The sequence below is a fragment of the Sceloporus occidentalis genome, unplaced genomic scaffold (assembly GCF_023333645.1).
Source record: "Sceloporus occidentalis isolate IW3139 unplaced genomic scaffold, rSceOcc1.0.p SCAF_106, whole genome shotgun sequence".
Lineage (NCBI taxonomy): Eukaryota > Metazoa > Chordata > Lepidosauria > Squamata > Phrynosomatidae > Sceloporus > Sceloporus occidentalis.
The window spans coordinates 1,929,654-1,957,371 of record NW_028317086.1 but is presented as its reverse complement, the minus strand read 5'-3'; the positions used below and the strand labels follow the sequence as shown (position 1 = coordinate 1,957,371).

Here is a 27,718-nt window from a genome sequence, read left to right as displayed (position 1 = left end):
AATTTCCAGGATTCCTTTACTTCTTTCTAAAGTAAACTTCTTTGACATTAATGTCGTTGCTTTGTGTGAACTTCTGTGTGAACAGAATAAGCACATGCTTAGAGCACGTGAACATACAAAATGCCTTACTTCATACTTTATCCCCCTACTAAAAATTCCTATTCAGCTTCTATTCTTTCTTTGTTAACTTTATTAAATGGTTTTATCTAATTGGGGAGATGTAGATAATTAATAAAAATTGAGTTAAGCATTTGAAAGCTTACCTTTACAAGCTCAAATGGGAAACGTTCATGAAAGATGCGATTGATTTTTGCACCACCTGAAAGTTCTCGAGTATCAACTTGATCACCAGATCCTTCAATCCTCTTCTCAAAGTCCACTGCAAAATGCTGCACCATCCTTTAAACAAAGAGTAATTTGCCAGGAAAAATATCGAGTACATAAGATTTGATTTAAAACAAAACCGTCACATTTGCAGTTTTTAGGACATATTTTTTAAACCAGCTGCAGCATTATGTTTAGCAGTAGTAGTATTTTTCAATGATTGTAATTCTCCTGAAGCTATTTCCATTTAAAGCTACTAACTATTTAACCTCTGCAAATTAAGGTTTGCTTCAAAAGGTAATAGCATAGTAACTTCCTTGTCACTCAACACCATTACCTAGGTTTATTTAGTGTACTGAACTGTAAAATGCAGTCTTTGGAAAAGTGGAAGAGCAGCTTTAATCCAACATTAAAAAATACTGATATTATCCTTGCATCAACACTAAATGAAAGTTTCAATTTGCAAAGTAACACAAATGATTGACTACCCACAAAATCCCCATTTTGTGCTAATCCTACTACGGTAATATTTTTTAATCTTAACATGTTTAGATATAATGCCATTGTTCCTATTGGCCTCCATTGTTATCACAGTGAACGGTGTAGATGTACAAGGCACATATTTGGACTATAATAATGTGTCTTTCTCACATGGAATGATATTAGGGGGCATTAACGTAACATGATGGCACTTACAACATTAACTGTTATAAAACATATTTATTTTTGTTCAAAACAAACAAAACGCAAGCCCTACAACACTTACTGTAGCAATGCTTTGGTTTTTCTTGATGGATCCTCGGGCTTAAAATTTTTGTAAACCTCTACTTCATGTTCAATGGATAGCAAGAGGCTTTGTAGTTTGCTCCGTAAGTCTGGCAACGTATCACGTATGTGGTTGGTTAATTGCTTTTAAAAGAAAAGACATACACAGGATCACAAATCATTAAACAAATAGTTTGGCCTCGTTGTGTTGTAAATTATGGCTTCTAATGTTGAATTAACAATCTTGTAAACATCTTCAAATATATTTGCCCTTACAGAAATACCTTAGTTCCCCTTTTAAATGTGAAAGGGGATAATGATTTTATAGTAATCTTATGATTCAAATACCTGATTCAAAACTTTCTGAAGATATGTGGTTCCCATGCGATCTGCCATATGTCTGTAAGATGGGTGTGACAGGAAAAAAATATTTTCTGCTAACAATGCAGCTTGAATATCCTTTTTGCCATCAATATCTTTCTGACTTCTGTTCACAACACCAATATAACCTTGAATAAAAGAAAGAATCCCATTAAAGGGCAAACAACGAGTGTCTGACATTTAAAGGGTTAGTAACACTATGCAAATAGCAGAAACTTCCTGGCACTTCGCTGTGCCAAGAGCTTAATGTTCCTATAGCTTAACGTAAATTTTGCATCAAACCTTTTTTCACAGAATATCTAAGGATGAGGATAGTTTTAATTAGAAGACATTATAACTTTCATCAATGAATAAGTATAAGACTTTCCAATAACATAATCAATGTATGTGATAACGTATGAGAGCGTTCCTTCTTTAAAGTTTATTATCAATAAATAAACTGAGTTTATTCTTGCTCTCTCTCCAGTTGGGAAAATACCATTACAAATGCTCAGTTTTAAATCTACATGCAAAGACTGGATATCACCCTTCTTTCACTCTCTGTACAATTGCTGCCAACTGCGTTCTGGAGCATTCTGATAATGTTTGTCACCAGAAACTCAAACTGCATGCAACATGGCCATACTCGCTATCTACATAGCCCCTTTGGACTTTGCCCCTGGTCTGAATATTAAACTGAAAGCAACATTTAAGGGTAGTCCTGATGCTAACGATTTAATAAAGAAGCAATACCCCTGCGAAGAGGAAGCAGTTTGTTCTCCAAGACTTCCTGTGCATCGGTCCCTTCATCCATCAGGTCTAGTTTGGTGACCACGCCAATTGTTCTCAAACCTTTGAAGCAAACCATATTAAATACTAAGAAAACCATGAACGGCAGCATGTATGTAACGTGTAACCCCTTCCTGTATTGTTTGTCATTTTAAAATTAAGCAGCATGAATTGGAGGTAGTCTCATAAACGTACAAGACTACTGTCTAGGTAAAAATAACGGTAGGAGCATTCAACAGAGCACACCGAATGAGCTGCAATTATAGATCACGTGGAAGAAAAAAAAACAAGGCAGGGTCTGGCCATTCATCAGTGCCAGGAATGAGGTTTGTAATGGTGTTTGTGTGTTAAATTCAGCAGAGTAAGTGTAACAGCACCTTGAAAAGGTAACCCTAATTGTTTCAAAAGTATTTCACTCAAGACGCAGAATGTTTCTGTGGACTTTCTAAGTGACATGGTTGAACGGCTGAACTGTCATTTATAACTGCTAGCTCTTCTGCTTCCGCATTATATTACATTGTATCACAAGACCCCTGTCAACGTTGGAAATAATATATGCAGATTGTAGGAAGATCATTAGTTTAAACCATTTTTCTTCTTCTTCACTAGAGAAAAAAAGCCAAGAAACAAGCAGACTGCTGCGTCATCTGCATCCGGTCTTTCTCTGCCAGCACCAGCACCGTATACGTCACAGTGTTAGAAGAGGTTCTTCTCTTGGCAAGAACACAGTGCTGACATTTATCAGATTCTTACATTCACTGGCTTCTCAAAATCTGATTGAGCTTATAAAGTCACAGGTGCCTATATAAAAATCAAAGCAAGACAAACGACCGAGAGCTTAACATTACATTACATTAGATAGAAAAGGGGGGGGGGTTAATATTGGTTGGCACAATCTTAAAACAAAAGTAAAGCAATATATCATGTTCTGACCTCTGTCGCTGTATAATACAAATCTAATGTATGCATAAAGGCTAGTTCAATGCAAAGAATTTACAACAGGTGGTCAGCATCCATGCCCCATTCCCAGCCTACAGGGAAACCCCAAATGCTCTATTATGTTTTCAAGTTAATGCAATTATTTCCTGTCCCTAAGACTATGCTTCATAATGGTAACTGTCCATCCATACTGAAAAAAGAAAGTGAGGAAACACGGATGCCCACTTGGGAAACAGTGATACCACAGCATATAAAATACTTAGCCCTGTATTTACTTATTTACTATAAACTACAGTTGACTTCTGAAATGATTTGTTGTGATAGCTAGACAATAGCTTTTAACGTTTTAAAATACTGCTTTTTGAGCTTTGTAAAAACTAAACTAATTCAATGCCTTTAGGTCCATTCATAAAAAAGTATATTATTTATAAGTTCACGTTATGAAAATGTATGATTAAAAATATATCTAAAGTTTGGTTGTGAACGTTTTTCATTCATTTCACAGATGCCTAATAAGAGCACATTGCAGGAGACTAAAAAAGATGGGAAGCAATCAATAATGATAACACAAATAATAATTGCAATCATAGCAATAAACGTATAAAAGCAATTCCCACGATTGTTAACAGGTGCTACTGCTCTGCCGCAAATAATGACATTGCAGCTACTGTATGCATAATGTCTCTATTTGCATGCAGAGAAACAACACAAGCTTTTGCCAAGAGCAGTTTCTATTTCAGGTCAAAGAAACAGTGTCTGAATTTAAATGCCATCTCTAAAGTCATTAGCGAGGCCAAGAAAAATGCAGATAAAATGCTTCTTGTTCTAGCATGAAACAGCAGCTTAGTCATTCCACAGAGAAAACATTATTTCCAATCCTGAAATAAGGCAAAATTATTCCAACCACATCAAAACAAATTAATGAGGATATCCTAAGTGGCTGTAAATAACGCTTCGAGAAAAAAAAGAAAAAAATATATATAATATCTGTCTTATCTAATACTAAATCATATCCAATGGAAGCCACCTGTTCTTGTTCCCTTTTTTGTGGTCTAAACTTTGGCTGAAGTGATATTACATTTATCTAAATTACAGAATTCATTATTTTGATATTTGTTGAAAAGCATCATGCGCATGTCTTTCTGCATGAATATTCCAACACAAAAGCCAAGAACTCTCAGAATTATTTATGTTCAGTGTCCAACCGTCATTTCCATGCACGATTATTAGGATTATAGCCTGCTAAATAACATTAATGAAGCAGAGCTACAAACTGCATTTAACACTATAACTACTGGTATATGTTCATATCTTTGATACTGAGTGATATATCGGTGTTTCTAATTCTCTGGGGTCTATTCAATAAAGGATACATCCAGTCAAGTACTCAGGCAACCTAATGGGACGCTGGACATTTCAACAATGAATAGGCAAGTTGGTTTGCAAGGTCAACTAGGTCAGTTCAGTTAATAATGTAACTAACAACTTAAACTTGAGTGGACAGGTCTGCCTGTGAAGTACGTTTTTATGGAATTACTGTCTCATTTATAGACAATATTACCATTTATTCCAACACTAACAGCCCAACATATCAATTTTTAAATTATTTATTTATCAGATACATTATAGTATTGTAGGTTTGATGCCAGTTTAACGCACGCCTGAACTATTGTTAGCAATAAAATGGGGCGTCCAAAAAGAGTGGCAACTACTGGCGCTTGTGTCTGCAGCCTTTTTAAATCTTGCTTCTTTCCCAAACTAACTGAGAGGCTTGTTAGATATCCAAGAGTACAAAATCAAGTCACACTTAAAAGGCAGTCAGCTGTACAAATGATTTTTTTTATCCCACTCAGAAATTACCTGGACTTTCAAATATTTCATATGGTGTCAAGGTATGGAAACACATAATAATAACGTAATGATGTAATAATTGCAAATATTTTAAAAAAATATTTTAGAATAAATGCTACATTTCATTACTAAACACTATCGGAACAACAAACCTTGTAAGAACTAGTATTTCATCTGCTGCTACTAAACATTAGAACGCATGACATTGCTTGCCATTAAAAAGTGTACGGCAAGTTATGTCCCCTCTACACAATAGCTGAAATTTCCAAGTGCATGTAATGAGCCAGACAATAAAAAAATCCTACAATCCCACCTCTTCACAGGTTTATATTGTATACTGTTAATATGTTATATGTTAAAATATAGCTCAATTCTAGAAAAAGAACAGCAATAGCTAGGCACAGAACTTACTCATTTCTTAATTCACCACATCATATAAAACAAATAGTCATTAGTAGGGTCTTAGTAGTGATTAGTAGGGTCTGTCAGTTACTAATTCCAATGGAAGGAATTAAAACATGCAGTAATGTCAGCAAAAGTAATAATAGCCAAAATATTTAAAAAGGAAATGTATTCATTTAAGATGACTATTCTACACTGTGGCCTATTAGCCCGGATTTATTAATTTATTTATTTGGCAGATACCATGAGGATCCACTTCTTTAGCCAGCTTCAGGGCATCGGAATTGGCAAGATCTGTGTTGGCGGGCGTCACTGCAAGTATCAGACAATTCTCTCGGCTGATGAACTGCATTATCATTTCACGGATCTGATGTTCGATGTCTGGAGGCTGGTCACCCACTGGAACTTTTGTAATCCCGGGTAAGTCAATAAGAGTCAAGTTCAACACTGTATGAATGATTTGTAGAAAAAATATCTTCAAATGAATGTATCAGAAAACAGCAATCATAATCAAAGAAATATTGATATTTGTGACTAAATCATATACATGCCCGCTCACATACATACAGTTAATGAGGTAATGTGCAGTCATGCAAAAAATAAATTGAGTACCAAGTTCCAGAATGTAATCTAAAATTAATCAGTTATATATTCCAAAATTGCTTTCCATGTTGGAAATTATATGTTCGGATTTAGAGTTTTCTTTATTATTGCATTTTATTTGACCATTTCTCAAATTCAAATAGATATAAAATTAAATTTCCCAAATAAATCATTTTATTTACCATGTGGTGAATATATCCTTAAATTAATAGGAATGGATGAAATGCCTCTATTCATTCCTGTTGCTCTATCAGTTTCTGCTTCAATCTCTTGGCACACTTCATCAAAGTCACTGAATCTGATTCCTTTGCAGTGTAGGAACTCTGCATATTCTGTATACCGGAAAATAGAGAAAAACATTACCATCGAAATGACCACCGAACAAGAAATAAAAAATCAAATGAATTCTTTTTTTTCTTATGTTTTTTGCACATTTCACTAAACATTATGAAGTACAACAACTAATTTAACCATTTGATCAGTTTTATAGGGAGTTATTTGAAAGTTGATCAATTAAGAAATATTGGACACACTTTTGTAGAATTTAGGAGGCAACCAGTCAGTAATAAGTATAATATATGCGGAGTTACCAGTTGTTTGCACTGTTCAAAACGAAATGGTCCCCTGATTGCAAGCTGGTCCAGCATTGGAAGCATTTTACTTACAATATGTTTGGTGATGTTTAGCTTACTTGTCAAATACATATACATATTTTTTTTCATAAATTTGCACAATATTTACAAGCATCCATATTTCAGTTAGATCTGGCCACCAATGAATCAAACTTTTCATACAATAGAAGGCACGGCTTGTCAGCTTTAATTTAATGTGTGCTGTGTTGTTGATATAAAAACTATACACAATATATATCTATCTATCTATATATATATATATATAGAAAGTATACACAAATACATTCAACCCATGGGAAACAGTGTCCCTGAAATGATGCTGATTTACATCTGAGCTAATTAATATCCAGTCCATAAATTCTGATGTGAAATGTCATGCAATTTCAAATACGGCAGAGGCATTTCTGTGTGTATATTTCAAAGCATTATGCCTAAACCACACTGCATTACAGATTTTACTCCTGTATTTCTAACAACTTTGAATGTTACATTAAATATAAAACATGCTCTAAATGGCAAGCTTAATTGGCAATCATTTCAGTTGAAGCTTTTCCCCTTACTGTTTCCGCATCCATTCTAAATGTCACTTCTAATTATTGTTTGTGACTGGAGAAAATGTTAAGCAAAACTGAGCCAGCCTGTGTGTCTGTTGGTTGGGAGGGGCGGGGGAGGGCACCAAAGAAATCCTGCGTCCAGGTCCGAGTAACTTCAGACTCACCTTTCTACTCTTGACACCATACCTTCTCAAATGCCCACATACCTGCAGCCCAATTTTGCATTTACTCAATATTTTCCTCTATCTCCTGACTGTTCTCTCAGTCTCTTCCAAAGAACCTAATGCAGGTGTTTACGGAATCTCAGTTTAGTATCCAATGCTGCAACCATTAAATTATAAATCTCCAGGAGGACCCCCTCTTATATTTTTGTAATGTTTGCTTTGTAACAAACTCTTATCTAACACCACATTAGGAAACAGCACTACAGTACTTGGCATTTTATAAATGCCAATGATGCAGGAAGGAAAAACATTTTAAAACAAAAACCTGTAGTTTTCAACACATTTCTATAGGTCAGTGCTATCCGGTTTCTCACTGGGGCCCTAAACAGATGCTTAATGTGCTTATATGTTATACCCACCTCTGGATTTAACATATTTTAAATAAAATGCATTTGCTACTACTAAAACGATCTTTTACACATTTGTTTTCCTGTCACTTGCTCTACTTTATAAACAACTAATACAACATTTGCATAATAAAGCATAAAAAGTGTGTACTGCTTTTCAAATATATATATATATATATATATAAATATGTAAACTATTTTTTGTAAAAGCATGAAGAAACACAAATATAGTCTTACCTGTTGTAGAATTTATAAGCTGAAGGACCAGCGGACGTCTTGTTACAATGCCTGAGCCTCGTGGGAGAAAATCTCTAAAATTACAAAAAATAATAGTCCAAAGTTTATACCAGTACACTGTCATGACTTCTGTTTTATAACCGTTCAGATCCCTTTTCAGAAGTAATGTCCACATAAGTACCTCCACCCTACAACCATACATATACCACGAGAACATCTATTATTCAGCTGCCAATTCGGTTAATTCTGAGAAGGTGAGATCCACGCTGGGAGAAAGGTGCTATATCGATACAAGTTATTATTATTAGTTTTTATAAACATAACTCCTTTAGTGGCAAGAAGAAAATAAGAGCGATTTGCTGTAGTAGCAGCAATGTAGGCAGCAATCTGATCATTATACTCAGCGATCTGCCCTTTAATAATAAAGACTGCATTGGTGAAGGAATATGAAATAAAGGACAGCTATACTACAGCCCAAACATGTTTACATGGTAATAGTAATCACACAGTAACACAGCGATCAGTCTCACACTGGAATGAGATTTTCATGAAATCGTTTGCCAGTGTGTTGGTTCGACCATGACACTATAGTAAAGCCACCGCCTGCCGCACTGTTATTCACTGATGGGGAAGTTGTGTTTCAGCTTTATTATACATGATGAAGGGCCATCCCTAGCTTGTGCTGCAGGAAGAGTTTGACTGGCCCTGTATAATACATAGTTAAAGCTGAAAGATTTCTTCAAAGTCTCATCACACACTAAATTATGCATTCTACAGGGTCAGCTTAGCCCTTCACCCTGGAGACACCAGTGTTGGCCCATCAACTCTCCTTTTAGTGAATACACCCCCAATGTATCATAAACGGGCTACATTTGTGAACCAAGCCAGTCATAGCCCTTTAGGTTTCCCGCAGCAGTTCCTGGCTTCATCCTACTCTGTTTTTTAAAACTGGGGGTATTTTTGGGTTGAGAATTGCCTCTCACTGAGTTCTGCTGGGGCTCTCAATCTGCCCTCACTGTACTGAGCACTGCGCTGTACAATCACATTTAACCCTGTAACTGCTGGGCGAAAAAATAAGTTAGTATTACATTAATTGTCACAGTATTACTGGGCCACGGGGCTGGGCTTACCCCATAGGCCAAAAGTTCCCCTGTTCCCCTAAACACATGAATAGGGGCCTAAGTACATAAGGGGATAGGAGAAAAACTGAGGAATACTGCTCAAAAGAGCATTTGGACATTGGTAGCCAGGTAGAGTTTTTAGTGGCCAAGAAAGCACAGATTCACTGAGTGCTGTATAAAATACCTCAAGGAGTAAAATCTAAGAGGCATAGCAGGCAAAGAAAAATATTAGTGAAATGCTGCCAGTCCAGCCTCGCAGGAAATGCACCCAATATATCCTGGAAGACATCATTAGAATAATGAGGGCCTGAAAACAAATAGAAACGGCCCGGGTGCAAGAGAATCTGCGAGGCGCTCCTCGCCGAGACCGCAGGCCGGTTCCCGCTGCTCACTACAGAGCCGCGCGGCGCGCGCGCTCGCGCTTGCCGCGCCCCTCACCTGCCCACGAAGTTCTCCAGCACCGAGCTCTTTCCCGCACTCTGGCCGCCCACCACGGCTATCTGCGGCAGGTCCAGGTGAAAGCTCTGCCCAATTGAGCTGAAGGCGTCCTGCAGCCGGTTCACAAGCGGGATCAGGTCCTCCATGCCCCTGTTACCCATGAGGAGGGCAGATAAAAGTTCGATTGTCGCACCGCTCCTACAGTCACCTCTTTCCCACTACGCATGCAGCGAAGGAGGAGTGGAGAGAACTTCGGCTGTTGCGACTGGAGCCCCTGGACGGTTTGTGGTAATGAGATGGTTGCCACAAGCCAGTGTATCGGTACGGCGGCTCCACACACCGTCCTGTCCGTCTTCCAGCTGCGAGTCCTCCGGCTCGCCGCCGCTGGCTGCTGTCTCTGGTGCTGGAAGACGATGGCGTCCACTGCGCATGCGCGTCAAACAGCCTCCCGCAGTAGAGGCGCCGCTGTCTTCTATCCCGAGAGCTGCTTTATTCGGGGACAGGCGAATGAAGAACGTACCGGAGGGCGAGGGTGTGGAGGGCAGATATTTGGAGCGTTCTGTAAGCCCGCTGGGCAGTAACACGATAATGTACCGGTTAATATCCTCACGGTGCTGCAAAGACTGCTGTGAATGGCTAAATTGAAGTCTACATCCATTCAGTGCCACACGAATGGCAGCTCATCTTTCCAACGCAATTTGATTTGGGGAATAGTCAGGTTTCTTGCTTGTATGTTTTACATTAAATCAAATTGCATTGGAGTTAAAGTTAAACTTTGAACCCATGGCTGGGCGGCCCTGGCACTGTAAGGTGGCTGCGACCTGATGATGGCAGGGCAACGCTGGACTTTTTTCTGCCAAGGTAGCCTGCGGCAGAGCATGTCAGGTCAACCTGCCACAGGAGCAGCAGGTCAGCGGCGCATGTGGACAGCGAATGCTTAATAGCCAAAACAGACCCATAAACATGCATTTGTAAAACTATTTCACAAAGGTCATTCCACTTTTCATACAGCCATTTCTCACTCAATCTCTTATAAAGCATGTGGCTCACACAACAAGTTTGCAATTTTGGTGCCTATGGGTTTTTTTTTATACATTTGTTGGAATATTTGTTTAGTTTTTTTAATATGGGTACATGAAGCTTTACTTTGGCTCAAATATTTTCTGGCATTGTAGAAAGTCTACTTGTTGGAAGAACTGCCTTTATTCTTCGTGACCTAGGAGTATTTATATTAGAAAGTTATTATAATTTACTTTTATTAGTGTAATTAGGGGTTATACAGGTTCATACCGCAGCTGGTGAGCGAGTAGAGCGCTGTGTATGTACACCCATAGTGAGCCACGGGTGATGTAGAAGCAGACAGGTATCATATGTCCATTGATAGGTAGAAAGACTTGTGATCCAAACCACCCGGCAGCATGATGGTTAGGTGAACAACCTGACATTAGAAGGGTTGCTGGTTCAAATCTCCACTGCTCATGCCAGATGGATTTGTAGAGAAAGAAGCTTCTCATCACGAACAAATAAAAAATCAGAACCCTCTGCTTTGGTTTAGCTGGGGGTTCCTCCTCGTTTCTGGACATTCATATGAATTAAAACAATTCCCCGATGACATATGTCACATTAGCCCTTTAAGGCTGAGGACTCATGGGGGTATTTTTTTTAGTTGGGGGAGGGCACTGTTGGATTTCTGGGCAGACTCCTTACCTGCCTCCCCAGTCCCTTCTTATGTCTAAGTAACCCTTTGCTCATTGGGGGGCACAGGGTGACAGTGAACCCCCATCTGGTCTGCCAGAACCAGACTCCCATGGAATAGCCAGCTATGGGGGCTCTACAAGCCAGGAAAAGCTCAGTGCGCCTGACCGGGACCTAGCCGCAAAATTCATGGAACTACATGGCGACTAGGAACTGCAGCGATGCCTGCCGACAATTGGAACAGCGTTGCTACGGACGCCCTTTGCCCCACCACGTCGTTCTTTTGGGGGTACATTAAGCTTGTGGCGGGCAACACTCGGTGGTGGTTACAGAGAGGGAGCTCATTCAGGAACCCTGGTTTTATTACCAATCTCTAAAACCGGGTTTACCCAGCTGCAGCTATGGAACTCTGGCCCGGCTGCCGCACTGCACCTTGTAAGGAGGTGCAGTGCAATGCAGATATGACAAGTACACTTATTTGTCATCCAGGAGTTAAGTAACATCTGGAGTAACAAAGTGACTGTTTTCTGCTGTAGATAAGTGGACCATCTTAACAGCTGCTTAGCAAACACGTTATTGCCATCTAGTGACACAATAGCTAATTCCAGAGTTGATTACTGAAAGCTTGAGTACCAGTCTGCCTCTTCTCCCTATAGGTTAGCACAATGGGGTAATATCCTCAGGTCCGTCCAGATTCATCAAACAGGGTTGGCCCAAATTGGCAAGCATGGGCCAGTGGACATTTGGTTTTACTTGCCAGCCCTTCTCTGGGTTAACAGGACTGTTCCTGTATCATGTTGAAGGGTTGTAGGTCCAACAATGCGATCGCTGGTAACCTGCCACAGACACCTTCAGGGAGTTTCTGCACTCCTCATTCGAGTGTGGGGAACAGCCCTGACCCTCCCCTAACACATGAGGAGTTAACCATTTCAATTCTGCAGCTTATAGGGAACAAATCATACTCAGTGCTCCTATGGAACAGCAGTATTGAAAGACCATTTGTGATCTGAAAAATATAGAAAAGCTACGCAGTTAAAGTTCTGATTGCCTCCTGTCTATTGCCCCTGATTTATTGATCCGGCATTTGGTGATTTACATCACAATAGTGTGTATTTATACATCAGTATCCCAAACTAAACTTTGTTTTCTTCATTACAACAGTCTTCCCTTATTTGTTACGTTTTGTATAGGATAAGCCTCTATTTTTGGTCACATTTTCTAATTTGCCTCTCATACTGCTCCTTAAGTTCTGTTAAGCCTTTTTCCACAGCTTGGGTATTGTTTTTCCTCAATCTTGTTTTCCTATTAGTATGAGCATAACCCATTTCTAGATTATGTAGGAATGTATGTACAAACCTGGTAACTTTATACATTACTTGATAATACCGATTTGAGAAAGGATCTTGTAACTTTTTAGCATTTTTAATAAAAGCAAGACAATGTGTTTTTGTTTTCTTTGCGGAAACCATTATTGACCAGTTGATTATCTACAATATTAAAGCCGTCCGTGCCTCATATACAGCACATGTGATGCAGTAGTTTATTGCGCAACACATCCGTAATTTCTCCCCTTTATGGATCTGTAAACAAATGTGCTGTTCCAATGCCAGTCTTTGCATGATGTACCAAAAAGAATACAAGATGGTTCTGTAGAATGAATTTCATTTCAAATATAGCTTTGAGATATGTAGCCAATACACTCCATCTCAAACTATCTTTACAGACTTCAACATATCGGCCAGATTATAAATTGGGTCCCAAAGAACTCCGGGTTTCCGTAAATGTTTCTCCATATTTTTTGCAGATTCTATTAGTTCTGAGGCGCTCAGTTTTTTCTCCAAAATTGGACGGCAAAACAGAATTTCATTCACTTCCTCCTCAATTTTTTGAGCATAAATTAGAGGAAAAGCTTCATGGAGAACTTTCACCACCTGGTTTCTCAGCACTGGGTCACGACATACTAAGTTCAAAATGAAGATGCCTAAGGAGAAAAGACAAACTTTACTAACAATGTTGGCACCATAGGCAGTGAAAAAGGATTGTGATATGTTGTATATGTACACATACAAGTCAGGATAACTACAGTTAAGGAATTGTGATAAAAGGTCAGTTTATTAAAGTCCATTAAGTGTCAGGTTCTGATTTTTTTATATATATATATATACCGTATTTGCTCGATTATAAGACAAGGTTTTTTCCAGAGCAAATGCTCTTAAAAATACCCCTCGTCTTATAATCGGGGTCGTCTTATAATCAGACCTCAAATAGGTCTGACTATGAGACTAAGATGCAGATCCCCCGCAGCGCTGCAGGGGACCTGGATCCTCCTGTCTTATGCCCCCCCCAACTTACCGGTGCTTCTGACTCCCGGTGTGTTGTCCGGGCAGCAGGTAGACGTCTACGCGATTCGTGTAGACAACTTCCGCTGCACCCGGAAGGAGGTGCGGTTAGCAGTAAGTGGTAAGTTACAGTGGAACATACATATGGTAAAAACACCAACAGCAATTATGGTCCTTATTGTACAAAATACGAACAATGTAGGGTTGATGCACATCATTTAAACCTTACCATCGTCCTTTAGGATCTTGCGTACGTTCTGCAGGAAACCCCTTTCTACAAAGGCAGGTGGTGGGCAGCTCATTCCAACACTCGAGTCTTTGCTGTCAACATCAATCATCACCACATCATAACCAGGCACACCTGGAAAGGGAGGTGGTATGGTGTGAAACCAAAACCGGTGGGCATATTTCAAAATACAGAAAGAATTATGGCAATCATTTCTAACTTGGGACATGAAGAAAAAAAAAAAGTTTGCACTTACACAAAAGTTGTATTTTTTGTTAGGTTTTTTTTTTCCCTTGACTATTAACTCATCATTTAACCTTGGCCCGTTGTAGCTAAATTTCACTGTTCAGGTATATAAAGATTAGACGTGACATTTTACATTACGACAAACAACATGTATGAGGTAGCAGTTTGTAAAATCTCTCTTTAAGTCAATGAAAGGATATGAAATCTCTGGGAATAGCTTCACACAGAAACTATGGGAAAACATTGTAGATTGATGTAGTAGATAGACAAGCTAAATTAAAAGTGACATTTTTATTGGTTCCATAGAAGAAAGTGGCTACACTATCTTGAAAGACATAAACATAGTGGACACAGCCACCTAACCAGTGTCTTTGCACGGTAATTGGTGAGACTTATAATTCTCAGATAAATGTAGTGAATCACCTCTTTGTACGTGTCTCCTATCACATGGTCATGGTCTTGAATATGGTGTATAAAACAAACCAGATGTCTACCAAACAGAATGAAGAAAATGAAACCGACATACACAACCATTACCTTTCTCTGCCAGGTTATTGATATGCACTAAGCCATCCTCGATGTGCACGGCCATCCGTTCATCTTGAGAAAAACCAAACCACTGACAGGCCGCATCCAGCACAGACAGGTCAATTTCAACAGCCTCAACTCGGGAACCCAGGAAATAGTCATGTATAAAGAGGGACAAGCTGCCCCCACCCAACCCGATCACCAGAACAGATATGGGATTTTCTGTCAATGGAAATAATGTACTTCTTAATACTTCAACAGGAAAAAGCAATATCCAATTAAGGTTGCGAAAGACATAACAATAACACGAATGTCTATGGCAGACCTCAAGCAGTTTATAGCCTCCCCCACACAGCACTTACAATACCTGGCAGTAGCCCTTTGTTAGCCAGCAGGGACAGTCCAGAGATCATTGCCTTGTGATGCTCACAGCACAGGTAGCTTTTGTCGATCACAGGCTGCGTGAGTGGAGTTGATCCTTCTGATGGATTTTGCTGTGTCATTTTCTTCTTGTCTTTTTTCTTCTTCTTCTGACCTAGTGTTTTGTCACACAAAGGTAGAATACAGAAATCAATCAGGAAAATTATCGAGTAGATTTGTTTTAGCAGCTGTACCCCAGAACACAAGAAATTACGGATGCAGATTTTAAGGATCTACTCATATGTGGTCAAAAGGGTGACCATGTAAAAAGCACAGTCAAAAAAAAGAAGACTAAACCTTCCTGGCTGATTCACCTATGCTAACTAAAGTGTTGCTGCAGTATTAGCAATGATGAAGAATTAAGAAGCTGCACTGCAGGGGGGAATTTGAGAAAATAATTACGGCTAAACAAGTTCTTACCACTGGTTGGAAGTAGCCGGGCCTCAGACTGCACTACATTCTGATTGCTGAGAAATATAAGACGCCGGAAATAGCTTGTTCCATCTCCTTTAACATCCTCCACCACATACTCGCCACTTAGTTGGCTCTTGCCCCGATACTGTACTGTACGGATTCCAATGTCAGCACCAGCTGATAAAAAGGGGACCTGGGGGAGAGGAGAGAATACTTTAGTCCAAGCTTTGAAGTATAATAATGTGTGCAAAAAGAAAAATGTGAATCAAAAAACTAAATGGAAAAAGAAAATGATCTAGGCCACTAATGGTTTACATGTCCTAGAACAAATATATAGCTGTGTGCAAAAAGAAAGTACACTCTCCTTGAATTTAATGGAATTAAGGAGGACATAACAATTATCTGTTCCTTAGCAGGTCTAAAAATTAGATAAATAGAACCACAGATTAACAACACATGACATATCACACTGTGTCATGATTTATTCAACAAAAATAAAGCCAAAATGGAGTACACTCTTACTGCATCCATGGGAATTACGATGCTAAGCAGCGGACAGGTGCTGCTAATTAAATGCCTTTGATTAACTGATCATCAGTAAGTTTGACCACATCTATAAAAGCCGAAGATTTGGCAGTTTGTTGGTCTGGAGCACCCAGGTGTGCGTCGACACAATGCCAAGGAGGAAAGACATCACCACTGATCTTAGAGAAGCTCTATACCTCCTCGGGCATAGGCAAAAAATATTTCCCAAGGCTTCCAGCAAACAGGATATATTGATAACAAATAGGAGATTTCGTGTACCTGTTGGTTATCTGGCAATCCTGGAGGAGCTAGTTCGAGGACTTTAGCGGATAACTCAGCTTGAATAGCTTCCATGCCATCATACTGCTGGTCCCTGTGCAAGGCAACAATTATCAGTCGACGAAATCCAACACTTCCTGCAAGCTGCTTCCGCCCTTTCTCCGATCCAAAAAGCCACTCTGTTTCTCTGCCGTGAGGGACTAGAAAATGTACAATTTAAAAAAAAAATTAAATATGCAATAAAAATAAATAAATAAATAAAAAGGTATTTGGTGTGTTTATTTTGCATGAACAAATTACTATTTGGAAAACTGTAAACCTAACACTGAAGCACTGCTCTGAAAAACCCTTTTCACACATTATAATCCAAAGGAGAATCAGGTGGGCTCACAAGTGGGTTCTAGCATGGTGTTTGTTTTCTCTTGCTTGCACTAGCTGTAAAAGCAATCAATACTATGCCACAGATCAATAGACTCCCTTTTAATGACTGTTCTATACAGAGAAAACTGTTACCCCAAACATCTGTACATGTGACACTACAGCAATAGGCATCTCTCCTGCACAGCAAAACAGAAAATAACTATAACATTCACCAGTTTAATAAAAAAAAAAAAAAGAAATAAAATACACTGCAAACGTCTAATCCCAATAAATATTATGAAAAAGGAAAAAAATGATTTATGTGGTGGGGATAAACTAACCTCCCTGCCATCAACATAGAAGTCAGAAACATAAGAAACACCTTGTAAACCAAGATAGGACTGTTGTTGATAAAGGCATTACTCTGGATTATGTTATTCCTAGAACTCTAGGAAATTGGCTGTTGCACCACTGTATTCATTTCTAGATTTGTGCATTGGAATTTGCCAATTTCATTAATTCACATGAAAGTACAAAAACAAAGAGGGCCCCCAATTTGATAAATCAGAGAGCTACACATTTTTTTGCATTTCATTGTTTTTTTCACTCTCACTCTATGTCTCCTACAATCGCCACCAAACGCTTGTTCTTCTGTATTTGGTCGGTTTCTCTCAGCTATCCGCTCCATTAACCTAGCCTCCTGGAGAGCTTCTGCAACAGGGTAGAGCCTTGGTGCAAAACCTCAGCCCTGATTGGAGGAATAGAGGAGCGGTTGTCTCCATGGGGTGCCCTGTGGCTCGACCCCTTTGCTGAAGTACTCCAAGATGCCAGAATAATTCACAGAGAAAGAGAAACACAGAAACACTTTTCTTTCTCCACAGATCCATCTGCATTTGGACAACCTCCCCCCGTTCATCCACCCTGTTGTGGAAGTGCTCCAGGAGGACGGGATAACACAGTGGATAGCGAGAGAAGCAGATCAAGAAAGAAGACAGAGAGGAAGAAGCAAAGCTGAGGAAAAGGAGACAAGGACACGAAAGCAATTGGTGGAGAAGGTAGGGCACACAAGTCTATTAATTTATTATTTTTACTTCCTGCACACACAAACTATATTTCTTTCAAATACCCTAAAAATATGGGTATTTTATTTAGTTTAAAAATATATCTTGTCAGCAATAGTTTACTAGTACATGTAAGTATGTGTGCTCGTTTTTTACACTGATTTACTTAACCCAGGAGAGTAAATCACCATTTTCAATTTGCACGCGGACATTACTTCTAAGGTAACAACACCTCAGATGAGGCCCACATCACATACTCACTGATAAATATGGCAAAATGATTACTGTGGGATAATCTAATCGTTGGACTGTCTACAACGTAGAAAGTGTAACGACTCTTGTCAGTGTCTCCATCGCACAAGTCCAGTGAAACCTCCTGAGAGCTTTGGTTCTGGTTCAGTCTCGTTTTCAACAGAGCATAACGTTGCCGTTCCTTCGCTGCTTCCATTAGTTCTTCCGGGCTTTTACATCTCACAGGCTTTACTCCTTCCTCATCGGACATCATTTCCAAAACTTGAGGCAAGCCAGGCACCTGCCTAACTTTTGTCATCACAAAGACAAAGACTGGCATGGGGAATTTGCTGCCAGATTCTTTGTTGCTGCCCTCTGAAATCTGATGAACTCTAACCATCCATCCTCCTTGGGAAAATTGTCTTACCAATGTCTCCAGCACATGGGCTTGAGCCAGAGAGACACACACGTAACGTCCTCCACACTGCAGCACTCTACCAATTTCAGAAAACATCTTGTGGACCGTTTCCAGAGTTCTCGCTTCTGTGTCAGTCAGGATAGCATCCAGTGTACCCTTGTCCAGGACTGCTTGAAAGTGGGAGTCACTGAATGTAGTTTGCGTGACATCCATGAGTTGGAACGTCATAATAGGACGTCTGCTGGCGTTACGCTCGCTCATCTGACGGATGACAACCTCACTCACATCGATATTACTCAAGTTTTGACATCCGGCATCATAGAGTCGCTCGCTCAACTCGGAGTTACCACAGCCCACCACTAAAACCTGCCAAAGAGGAAAAAAACCGTAGGATATTTAAATGAGCATTTGCATGCTTAGTGCAGCCAGCCAGTGGCAGAAAGCGCACACATTGAAAACAGGAGCGCTCCCCACACGGGATGCTGAATAGACCCAATCCGATCAATCACTGGTGAAGACTCGTGGTGAGTACATCACGCGCAGGGAGATGTGGTCCGTGAAACACATCTGCACAGGGCATAGCTGGGGGGGGGGGGGCAGAGAAGAGGCAAATGCATATGAGGGGGGAAACTGTGGGACGCAACATGCTTTAAAGGGATCTCTCAGCGTTCATAATCATTAAATGTATTTTAGTGGCACGCATTATATAGCAAGATGGATGATATTAGCAGAATAGGCAATATATAATATGTACATGTCTGTAATGCCATTGGTAAAGCTGTAGCTCAAATTCATAATTCCTCTGGATTCTAGTTGAGAGCTGTTTTTTATTTGGAATGAAAACACAGTGGAGTTTGACAAACTAAGAGCAAGTGGAAACAGTTTGTATAAAATCTCAGGTTTCAATTAAATATTTTATTTATTATGGACAATAAATGATGCAGATGTTATATTGCCATTTGGACGTCTGCCTTAACACATAGCAAATATCGTGATCCGTATACGCTGCACGTATGCTAGTTTGCGCGTTGCTAATATTTACAGGCGGCCCTAGAGATGCGAGGACACACCTTGTCCTTAGGTTTGATGTACTTGTGTAGTACTCCGCACAGCTCTAGGTAACCGCCATACCACTCGAAGGATCGCTCTCCCCGTTTCCTGAAGAACTGTTCCCAATACTCGGTTGATGCGAACTCCTTGGTGTTCTTGGGAAGTAGATTCATGGTAAGCCTACGCTCTGGGCTGCCAACACAGTGCCTGTGAAGGGTCCCTTCAGCACACGTGGAGGAAACAGATAAACACTTCCGGAGCTCTGCCAGTCAGCTAACAAAATCCCCTACAGTCTTCTTTCTCATTGACTAAACGATCGCCGGAGTGCTTTCTCATTGGTAGATGTATACCAAGGAAGGCGGAGTATGTGAACCCGGAAGTGGGTGGAGCTTGTCTAACGCGTGTTGTACTTCAATAACCGCGAAACCGGCGATGGCAGCTTTAGCAGGCAGGAGTGTTGTCTTTGTGACAGGGAATGCCAAGAAGCTTGAGGAGGTAGAATGGTCGTTATCTACAAGTATTACTTAACAGTTACGCCGAATGCGTCTGATGTAAAATGAACCTGCATGTAGCGCCTATTAGTATACAGAAGGCAGTATCCGTAATGCGGCATCAGCACAGCGCTGGGCTTTAAATATTTCCTTATCACGTAGCTCTGAGTTCCTGATTCGGAATAAATAGCAGTCAGTGTATCCTGTGCAGTAAATGGCATGCATGTAGCTGTCATGTCTGCTGGTTACTGACTTCACTTTGTGTTTGGCTTCCGAGTGACTAAAAGAACAAATCCGTTAAGGAATGGATTGACATGCGCCATGTGTGGTGGGGATCTGTTACTTGGGGGGGACGCTGCCTGTCAAACTACTGTGGGTTAGAGTTTGGTAACTGGGGCCAAACATTGCCAGAGCCAGTGTGGGAAAGATGGCAAAGGCTACGCAAACCGCCCCAAGTGCCACTGTCAGGAGGATAGTGAGGCTTACAGCCAGTTGGCTCAAACTCCTCAAAGCAACAAGCCATGCATCTGGCGCAAACCTCTACTCCTCCACACAATATATATTATCATGTCACACACATAAATGCATATGGATCAGGTGACCTCTTACAGGGATAGGCAAAGTGTCCGTACAAGGACACCGATGTCAGTGACAAGGTTTGCGAAGGTCAATAGAACATCATTAAATGGTCCACCACAGACCCCAGTAAATGTCAACCATGAACAATCTTGGTGCTTACTCCTGACCTTTTGCAGCCTGTATCCCTGGACGGCATAGCGTAGGCTGGAAGAAAGCCAATATTGTAAAGTGTTACACCATGGGGCAAATCTGCTTACATTGTGTTGATGCGTTTCTACTCCAACGAGTATTAGGTGAGAGGAGAGTGTCAATCTGTTAATGTAATGCGAATTCTAATGTTATGTCGTCTTCAACCAGACACTCTTCACCGTTGAAGAACAGAATTATAATCAATCCCCTGTTGGTGATTTTTTTCCATCCCCATGTGGTGTGTGTATAAAAAGCCTGGAAAAACCCAATAAATCCCTTTGGAAGATGTATCCTGTCTGCTAAGTGCTATCTCTCTGCATCTCAAGGCTATCCTAAATCTGCTTCCTGTAGGTCTGCCCCACGAAGGAAAGAGATATTCACGCAGTTAATGCGCGCTTGCATGGATGACAGAAAATATCAATATGTTGATATTATTTAATAATTCCCCATCCGATAGGTGTCTATGTCGTAGTGATTTTATATATATATATATATATATATATATATATATATAGTGTCTTGTCTACTTCTTATCTGCCAACTATTTTTAAAGAAGGGCCTTTGCTTATCTAGATCACGTAATACATTATATTACTGTGTGTGTAGTATTGAAGTTATCGGATTATAGTATTAGCTGTACGCTGCATTTCATTCGCAGGTCATTCAGATCCTTGGCGATAGATTTCCATGCAAATTGGTGGCAAAGAAAATTGACTGTAAGTCTTTATATTATATATAAAAAATGTATCTAATTGAAAATTCATTCATTCACACGGGTTCTTTTACGTTCGCATATAGTACCAGAATACCAGGGTGAACCTGATGAGATTTCAGTCCAAAAATGCAAGGAGGCTGCAAGACAGGTATTCTTTTCATTGAATTTCTTGCTTTTACTGTTCTTTTCATCTTTTGTAAGATTTTATTTTAAAAGTTCTTAGGTCTATTTTTATAGTTTTGTTTTTTTTACCAAAACTATGGTTCATTGTAAGATTTGTTAAAAACTTTGGGAAAGCAGTGTCGGTGGATACAAATTGCTTCTTAGGACTTTTTTGTGTGACTTTTGGCACTTTCAGCAATCTGAAGGCTTGGAGGAGAGAAGCGAGAGAGGGATTGTGATATAAACATATATATTTCAGTGGAGTGAAATGTTAAAACAAAAATCCCTAAAGTAGAAGGTCAAGAAGTTTCACTTTACCTAGAGGGTGAAAGATAAGTGGAACAGCCTCCCAGCAGAAGTGGTAGAGGTTAACACAGTAAGGGAATTTTAAAATGTGTAGCATAGGCATATGGCTTTCTTGAATCTAAGGTGAGAACAAGGATCGATTAAGATTTGAGTCTAAAGGGGGGGGGCAGACTGGGTGGTATCAGACCACAGCCTCTTTAACTTCTTCTGGCTACCTCTTTGTTTAGTGCACCTCATTGCAGAAATTTGGTATTTAGTTTGGTATTTAGTTGACATTTTTCTGCCACCTATGGATACGTAAGATGCTAAAAAAAAGTGGCATACAAATGACCTGTGTTAGTTAAATAATTCTTTAGGAAGATATAAACTGTTCCTACCGGTTAATAACCTTGCTACTGTAGCCTAATACTAATCGTTGTGAAATTTTGCTTATGAAATTTACAGATTCAAGGCCCAGTTATAGTAGAGGATACCTGCTTGTGCTTTGGTGCTTTGGGTGGCCTTCCTGGCCCCTACATGTGAGTAACAACAACGTTCAAAGAAACTCCAAATGCTTTATTTGTGGAATTTACATACCTTTTAAAACCACATTTACTGTATATTTATTAAAACACACCAATATAAAAACAAATTATATTTTGTGTTGTGGTCTTGAGTACAATTACTGTATCCATACAATAAATTACAATATATTTTTAAATTATATATCTGAACTAATACATTAAAAAAAAGATGTAATACTTACTATGTGATATGTGTTCTTCCTCTCAATGGTTTTCTTTCTTTGATTTCTTCCAGAAAATGGTTTCTTGAAAAATTAAAACCGGAAGGTAGGATTTCCAAGGGTATCGGGACCGCCAATAACTAATAATCATTTGTCATTCTGTCACACACAATATAGAGTATGGTTTTCTTTTATTAACATTGTTTAAAATGTATCTGTATTTAAAAATGCATTAATCACCACTGATATTATGTCTGTACACATAGATAAGGGGGAGATACCCCTTAATGCATTCCAAAATCATTTCCCCTTTTAAAATGCTGCTTTTATCATTAAAACTTATTTCAGGAGCGTACATAATTTTGCAATATAGCTATATTCCAATACCAGTTAGTGGAGTAACTTAAGTTGAGCTAGTTTTTAGAAAGCTGCATAATATTATGTTATTTCTCTGTCTTGTTCACTCTTTCTTTTAATACAGGTTTTGATTATTTTTCATGGTCTATTGGTCAATGTAAAGACACTATAAATATACCGTATTTGGTCGATTATAAGACGACCCCCCAAAATCTGAATATTAATTTAGGAAAAAAAAGAAAAAGCCTGAATATAAGACGACCCTATAGGAAAAAAGTTTTACCTGTAAATTTAACCCTCTAAATGCCACTGTGCCCCATGATATGCCTTTTAACCCTCTATATGCCACTGTGCCCCATGATATGCCTTTTGACCCCCTATGTGCCACTCTGACTCCAGAAATGCCTTATACCCCTATATGGCATATAGGGAGGTATAAGGCATTTCAGGAGGCAGAGTGGCATATAGAGGGTTAAAAGGCATTTTTGGAGGCAGAGTGGCATTAAGGGGGTTAAAAGGCATTTCATAGAACACTGCCTACAGAAATGCATTATGCCCCCCATTTAACACCCCCCCAAAAAAAAAAAAAAATTACCGGTGCTTCTGACTACCGGTGTGTTGTCCGAGATCAGAGTTCCCCTCACCAGGGAATTCTCTCTGACCGCCCCGGAAGTTGCCTACGCGAATTGCCTTATAAAAGTCCTATAATCGAGCGAATACGGTACTTTCAAGTAGTAACATTTTATCAAATAATTTTTTTGTCATTTTTACCCGCACATGGGATGTTTAAATGCCAATTAACATATTATCCAGATTTGAAAGTATCCAAGTTAACATTATGATGCCAATTTTTAAACCTCTCCTTTCCGATTTATATACAGGCCTGCACCGTATGTTAGCTGGATTTGAGGACAAATCTGCCTATGCCCTCTGTACTTTTGCCTACAGCACTGGAAACCCAGATGACCCTGTGCTGCTGTTTAGAGGCAAAACTATGGTTTGTATAAGGATTTTATTTTTCAATTTAGTTATATATTAACATTAAACCGTGCAATCAGTGCTACAAATTTAAAAAGGCAAGTTTCCGCCGAGTAAGTTATACACTGAAGTTTGCTTGTTAATCCACATTCTTGTGATTTTCTTTATTGACTCGTTTTATTTATTTTATAGTAGAGTAACACTAAATAAAACCCTTGGCTAGTTGACCTTTTCTGGTACAATATTCAGTTAACCCATTTTGAAAAGCAGTACTGTACCACAGTATATCCTTTAAAAGGCAAGAATTGTGAAATATTAATTTTGACTGAAATAAAAAAGCATCTTTCTGTGTAATCTGGTGGCTTCTGGGGAGCAATGAGGGTGTTTTCTCATATACAGAATCATCATGTACACATCCACACACACACACACACCAGCTTACTAGCATCTGTCAAATCTCAGACACCCATTCATTAGCCACATTAAATGTATTTTGACCAAACAGGAATAGGCAGATCAGCCATGTGAGATGTTACTTCAGTTATAATCAAAGTGGTTAATTATTATAAACATCCTTTGTTTCAGCTAAACACACTTAAATTGTAAGTGCATTTTTTTATTCCTCTGGCAAAATTTACATCATTCGATTGCCATCCTTTAATGCAAGAGCAAAAAGGAAAGAAACTGAACTACGAGACTTGCTCATAACTAGCGTGGCTTATAGAACACCAAAGGGTTCATAATATCTTAGCTTGTATGGCAACTTGGAAATTCACCTATTCTCTGCATTTTGGTAGGTTTTTAATAATGTAATTAACCAATGAATATGAACACAACAGATCCTTTAGACTGAAAATGGGTGTTTTGATTCTATTTGTTTGACCACATGCAAATTCTTCATGAAGCCTCGTAATGAGCGTTAGCTCTGTTTTTAGCAGGCTGTTGCAGTAATCTTATCTAGGTGTTGGGTGCTTTGCTGCAAACCATTGAGATGTTTTCAACTATGGGAGAAATTAACAATGTTGTTTGTTTCCTGTCTTCTTAATCATAGGGACAAATAGTAGCTCCACGAGGTCCCAGGGACTTTGGTTGGGATCCTTGTTTCCAGCCAGATGGCTTTGAACAAACGTAAGTGTATATAGTGCTGCTCTATACAGTCTGACCACTAGGTGTCACACTTTTACTGAATTTAATACACATTAGCAATGTGCTACAAAAACTCTTCGGCATTGCATTAATGCAGCACTGTTGTATACATTTAGACGTCATTAATGCCTGAGGAAGGGACCTAACAACTTGGTCTCGAAAGCTCGCAATTAAACTCTCAGTTAGCCAATAAATGGTATCATTTTAACTATACTTTGCTCATACATTTAGATGGAAATCAGTTGATTAGTTTGACTGCTCCTTCTGCTTTTTGTGTGGTTATCTCACATCTTTTAAAAGCTGTTAAAAGTCTGTTTCTGGGCATTCATATGATTCATTAGGATGGGTTGGAAGTGTCTGGTTTTGATACTATAACATTGACAGTTTGTTCCAGAATGTCTTCCTTAAAATATTGCATGGCTTCTGGTCAGTTTTGTATATTAACCACTAATGCGCTGATAATACACGCTAGCGCATACAACACGTCAACCCTTGCGGCACAAGGTCCCACGCTTGGTTTGTTGAGCTGCACAAGAGCCAAGCCTAACTCTTACTATAAGTTTAGAATTCACTCGTCTCACTCATACCCTTAAAGGCTTGGAATATGCTTATGGTTACACACACAAACCTGCCTGTACAACAGGAAACTAAGATAATAGTTGAAAAATATTTAATAAATCCGTGGACCCGCTGATACATTTCACTTCCTTTTATTACAGGTATGCAGAGCTCCCAAAAGAAGTGAAGAATACAATCTCTCATCGGTACCGGGCCCTGAAGGAAATGTCTGATCACTTCATCCGGAACAGTTCTTCGGAAACTTGTTAAAGTTGAGGTGCTACCACGTTAAAGCTCTCATCATCTGCATTTTGGAACACGTTACTAAACTCTTTGTCTAGTGGAGGTGTGAAACTCCAAAGCAAATTATGGACATCTATTATTTGCTGCTAGGGTTTTTTGTTTGTTTTTTTTAACAGAAAGACCTCAATAACTGTGTGGAGTGGAAATTGTGCTCTGTATCTTTAAATATAATCTGAGCCCCAATGGACAGAGTTGCATTAGTTGTATGGAGTAACACAAGGTGTAAGAGATCTTTCATTTACCATATGTACTGTTCTGTGGGCTTAGCAGGTTTTATATATTTTTATTTAACTGTATATAAAATCCAGTTGCCTGACCCCTGAAATTGATTATCATACATTTGTCAGTTGTTGCAATTTAGCCGTCATGCTGAATAAAATGTACCTTTTCCTTTTAAGCATGGCCAAGCCAAACGCTCATATTTACAATTGTATTTTTCTTCTAAAATGCATTTTCATAATATATTCAAATACTGGAGGTTGCACAACCTCTAGAGAGTTCTTATAAACTTCAAAGGTTGGGGCGCAAGGACATGTGGAAAAAACAAAAACAACAATAATAGTGTAGTAAAAAATACACACTTAATAGTGTTGGTGTGATATGCACTCACAAGAATAGCAGTATGAGAGGCTCATCAAAAAGACCATAGGATTTGAGTTTTTCTTATAATCTGGAATATATAGGCAGAGACCCAAATGGTGCAATATCTTTTATCAAAATTTAATAATGAAAAGTAGAACACTTACAAAATAGGTGGCATAACTCAAATGATGTTATGCAAAACCAGCAGTAAACATGAGAATCCCGAAACTCAGGTAACAGTCAAACGTCCAGAGTAGAGTCGGGATCCAAAATCTTTATGCAGGATAAAATAAAATGAATTAAAAGTAATCTCAACGCGTTTCGCCGTGACAATAAACAGCTTTTTATAAATGCTGCTCTGGACTTTGACTGTTACCTGAGTTTCGGGATTCTCATGTTTACTGCTGGTTTTTGCATAACATCATTTGAGTTATGCCACCTATTTTGTAAGTTCTGATAAACTGGGAGCCATTACCCTTTTTTCTTCAGGCATTTGTTTGATGAATTCCTATTTCAAGTCAAATCTGTGCAGCATTTCAACTGGTGGATGTTTGACATTTGTCAGCGGGCATTGCTCCACATTAGCATCTCCTATTCCTAGGGATGAATCCAGTATCATTGGAACTTTGAGTGAATCAGTTTCTCATGCCATTCCTATGAAAAAGAAAGTACACCTTTGAATTCTTTGGGTTTACATACCAGGAGATAATAACATCATCTGTTACTTAAGAGGTCTACAAATGTGGTAAATACAACCTCAGATGAACAACAACACAGATAAAATAGCCCCTTATGTTTAACTACATTTTTGTGAACACGGATTACCAAAAAAGAAGAACTAAAATGTTCACAGTGAACGTTTAACTTAAAATACAGACTTTTAAAAGATTTAAATATATACCATTATGAAAGTGATTGTATTTCATAGGAAGTTTACATAATCTGCTTAAAATGCTACAATATTACATCACAGCAGCAGGTCCATGTTTACATTGGAACCCCTTCTTGGCCATTCCAGTGTTGTTTTGGTCTGTCACACTGATTACTTTCACAGTTTTTCCTGCAAATGGAAAATAAGTGAAGGATTTCCATACCGCTATTACCACTTGGGGTGATTTGCAGGGCAGGACTAGGCTAGGATGCCAGATACAGGAATATAGTTCTTTCTCGCCAGTCAATATCTGGCAGAATACTGTAACCAGTCCAACTACCTCTGCACATACTTAGTATTTAGGCTACATTTCAAAGAT

General features: G+C 39.1%; 3 protein-coding genes across 5 annotated transcripts in view; 1 reads left to right on the top strand and 2 right to left on the bottom strand.

Annotated features, from left to right (window-relative positions):
* LOC149283337 (dynamin-3-like) overlaps positions 1–9,747 on the bottom strand; it is a 114,084-nt gene extending 104,337 nt beyond the window's left edge. The window contains exons 1-8 of the mRNA XM_089497713.1: positions 9,587–9,747; positions 8,028–8,101; positions 6,216–6,365; positions 5,674–5,877; positions 2,203–2,301; positions 1,438–1,598; positions 1,091–1,233; positions 264–399 (exon numbers count right to left, since the gene is read on the bottom strand). Of these exons, the coding sequence (XP_089353839.1) occupies positions 264–399; positions 1,091–1,233; positions 1,438–1,598; positions 2,203–2,301; positions 5,674–5,877; positions 6,216–6,365; positions 8,028–8,101; positions 9,587–9,747 (1,128 nt within the window). The remainder of the gene's footprint in view (positions 1–263; positions 400–1,090; positions 1,234–1,437; positions 1,599–2,202; positions 2,302–5,673; positions 5,878–6,215; positions 6,366–8,027; positions 8,102–9,586) is intronic.
* Positions 9,748–12,987: 3,240 nt separating this feature from the next.
* On the bottom strand, positions 12,988–19,551 carry LOC149283336 (eEF1A lysine and N-terminal methyltransferase-like). Of its 3 annotated transcripts, none has more exons than XM_089497747.1 (8): positions 19,399–19,551; positions 17,941–18,694; positions 16,259–16,458; positions 15,461–15,647; positions 14,988–15,155; positions 14,624–14,842; positions 13,850–13,981; positions 12,988–13,262 (listed from the first exon to the last, which is right to left on the bottom strand). In XM_089497747.1, exons 1-8 carry the CDS (start codon positions 19,549–19,551, stop codon positions 12,988–12,990), a joined length of 2,088 nt encoding a protein of 695 aa, XP_089353873.1. The 3 variants fall into 3 exon arrangements, with proteins under 3 accessions (XP_089353873.1, XP_089353875.1, XP_089353876.1); XM_089497749.1 differs by having other exon boundaries at positions 14,630–14,842; XM_089497750.1 differs by having other exon boundaries at positions 18,394–18,694.
* A 246-nt stretch (positions 19,552–19,797) lies between these two features.
* LOC149283335 (inosine triphosphate pyrophosphatase) lies at positions 19,798–25,853 on the top strand. Its single transcript, XM_089497735.1, has 8 exons — positions 19,798–19,873; positions 21,296–21,353; positions 21,436–21,500; positions 22,265–22,338; positions 22,619–22,650; positions 23,783–23,898; positions 24,931–25,007; positions 25,745–25,853. Exons 1-8 carry the CDS (start codon positions 19,811–19,813, stop codon positions 25,851–25,853), a joined length of 594 nt encoding a protein of 197 aa, XP_089353861.1. The 5' UTR covers positions 19,798–19,810.
* The last annotated feature ends 1,865 nt before the right edge of the window (positions 25,854–27,718 follow it).

Coding starts and splice junctions, on each gene's coding strand:
- LOC149283335 (XM_089497735.1), top strand. CDS start 19,811: ATGGCAGCTTTAGCAGGCAGGAGTGTTGTCTTTGTGACAGGGAATGCC. Junction 21,354..21,435: donor GGTGGCAAAGAAAATTGACT/GTAAGTCTTTAT, acceptor GTTCGCATATAG/TACCAGAATACCAGGGTGAA. Junction 22,339..22,618: donor GGCCTTCCTGGCCCCTACAT/GTGAGTAACAAC, acceptor GATTTCTTCCAG/AAAATGGTTTCTTGAAAAAT.
- LOC149283336 (XM_089497747.1), bottom strand. CDS start 19,551: ATGAATCTACTTCCCAAGAACACCAAGGAGTTCGCATCAACCGAGTAT. Junction 15,648..16,258: donor GATTGCCAGATAACCAACAG/GTACACGAAATC, acceptor CCTCTCCCCCAG/GTCCCCTTTTTATCAGCTGG. Junction 15,156..15,460: donor CCGGCTACTTCCAACCAGTG/GTAAGAACTTGT, acceptor ACAAAACACTAG/GTCAGAAGAAGAAGAAAAAA.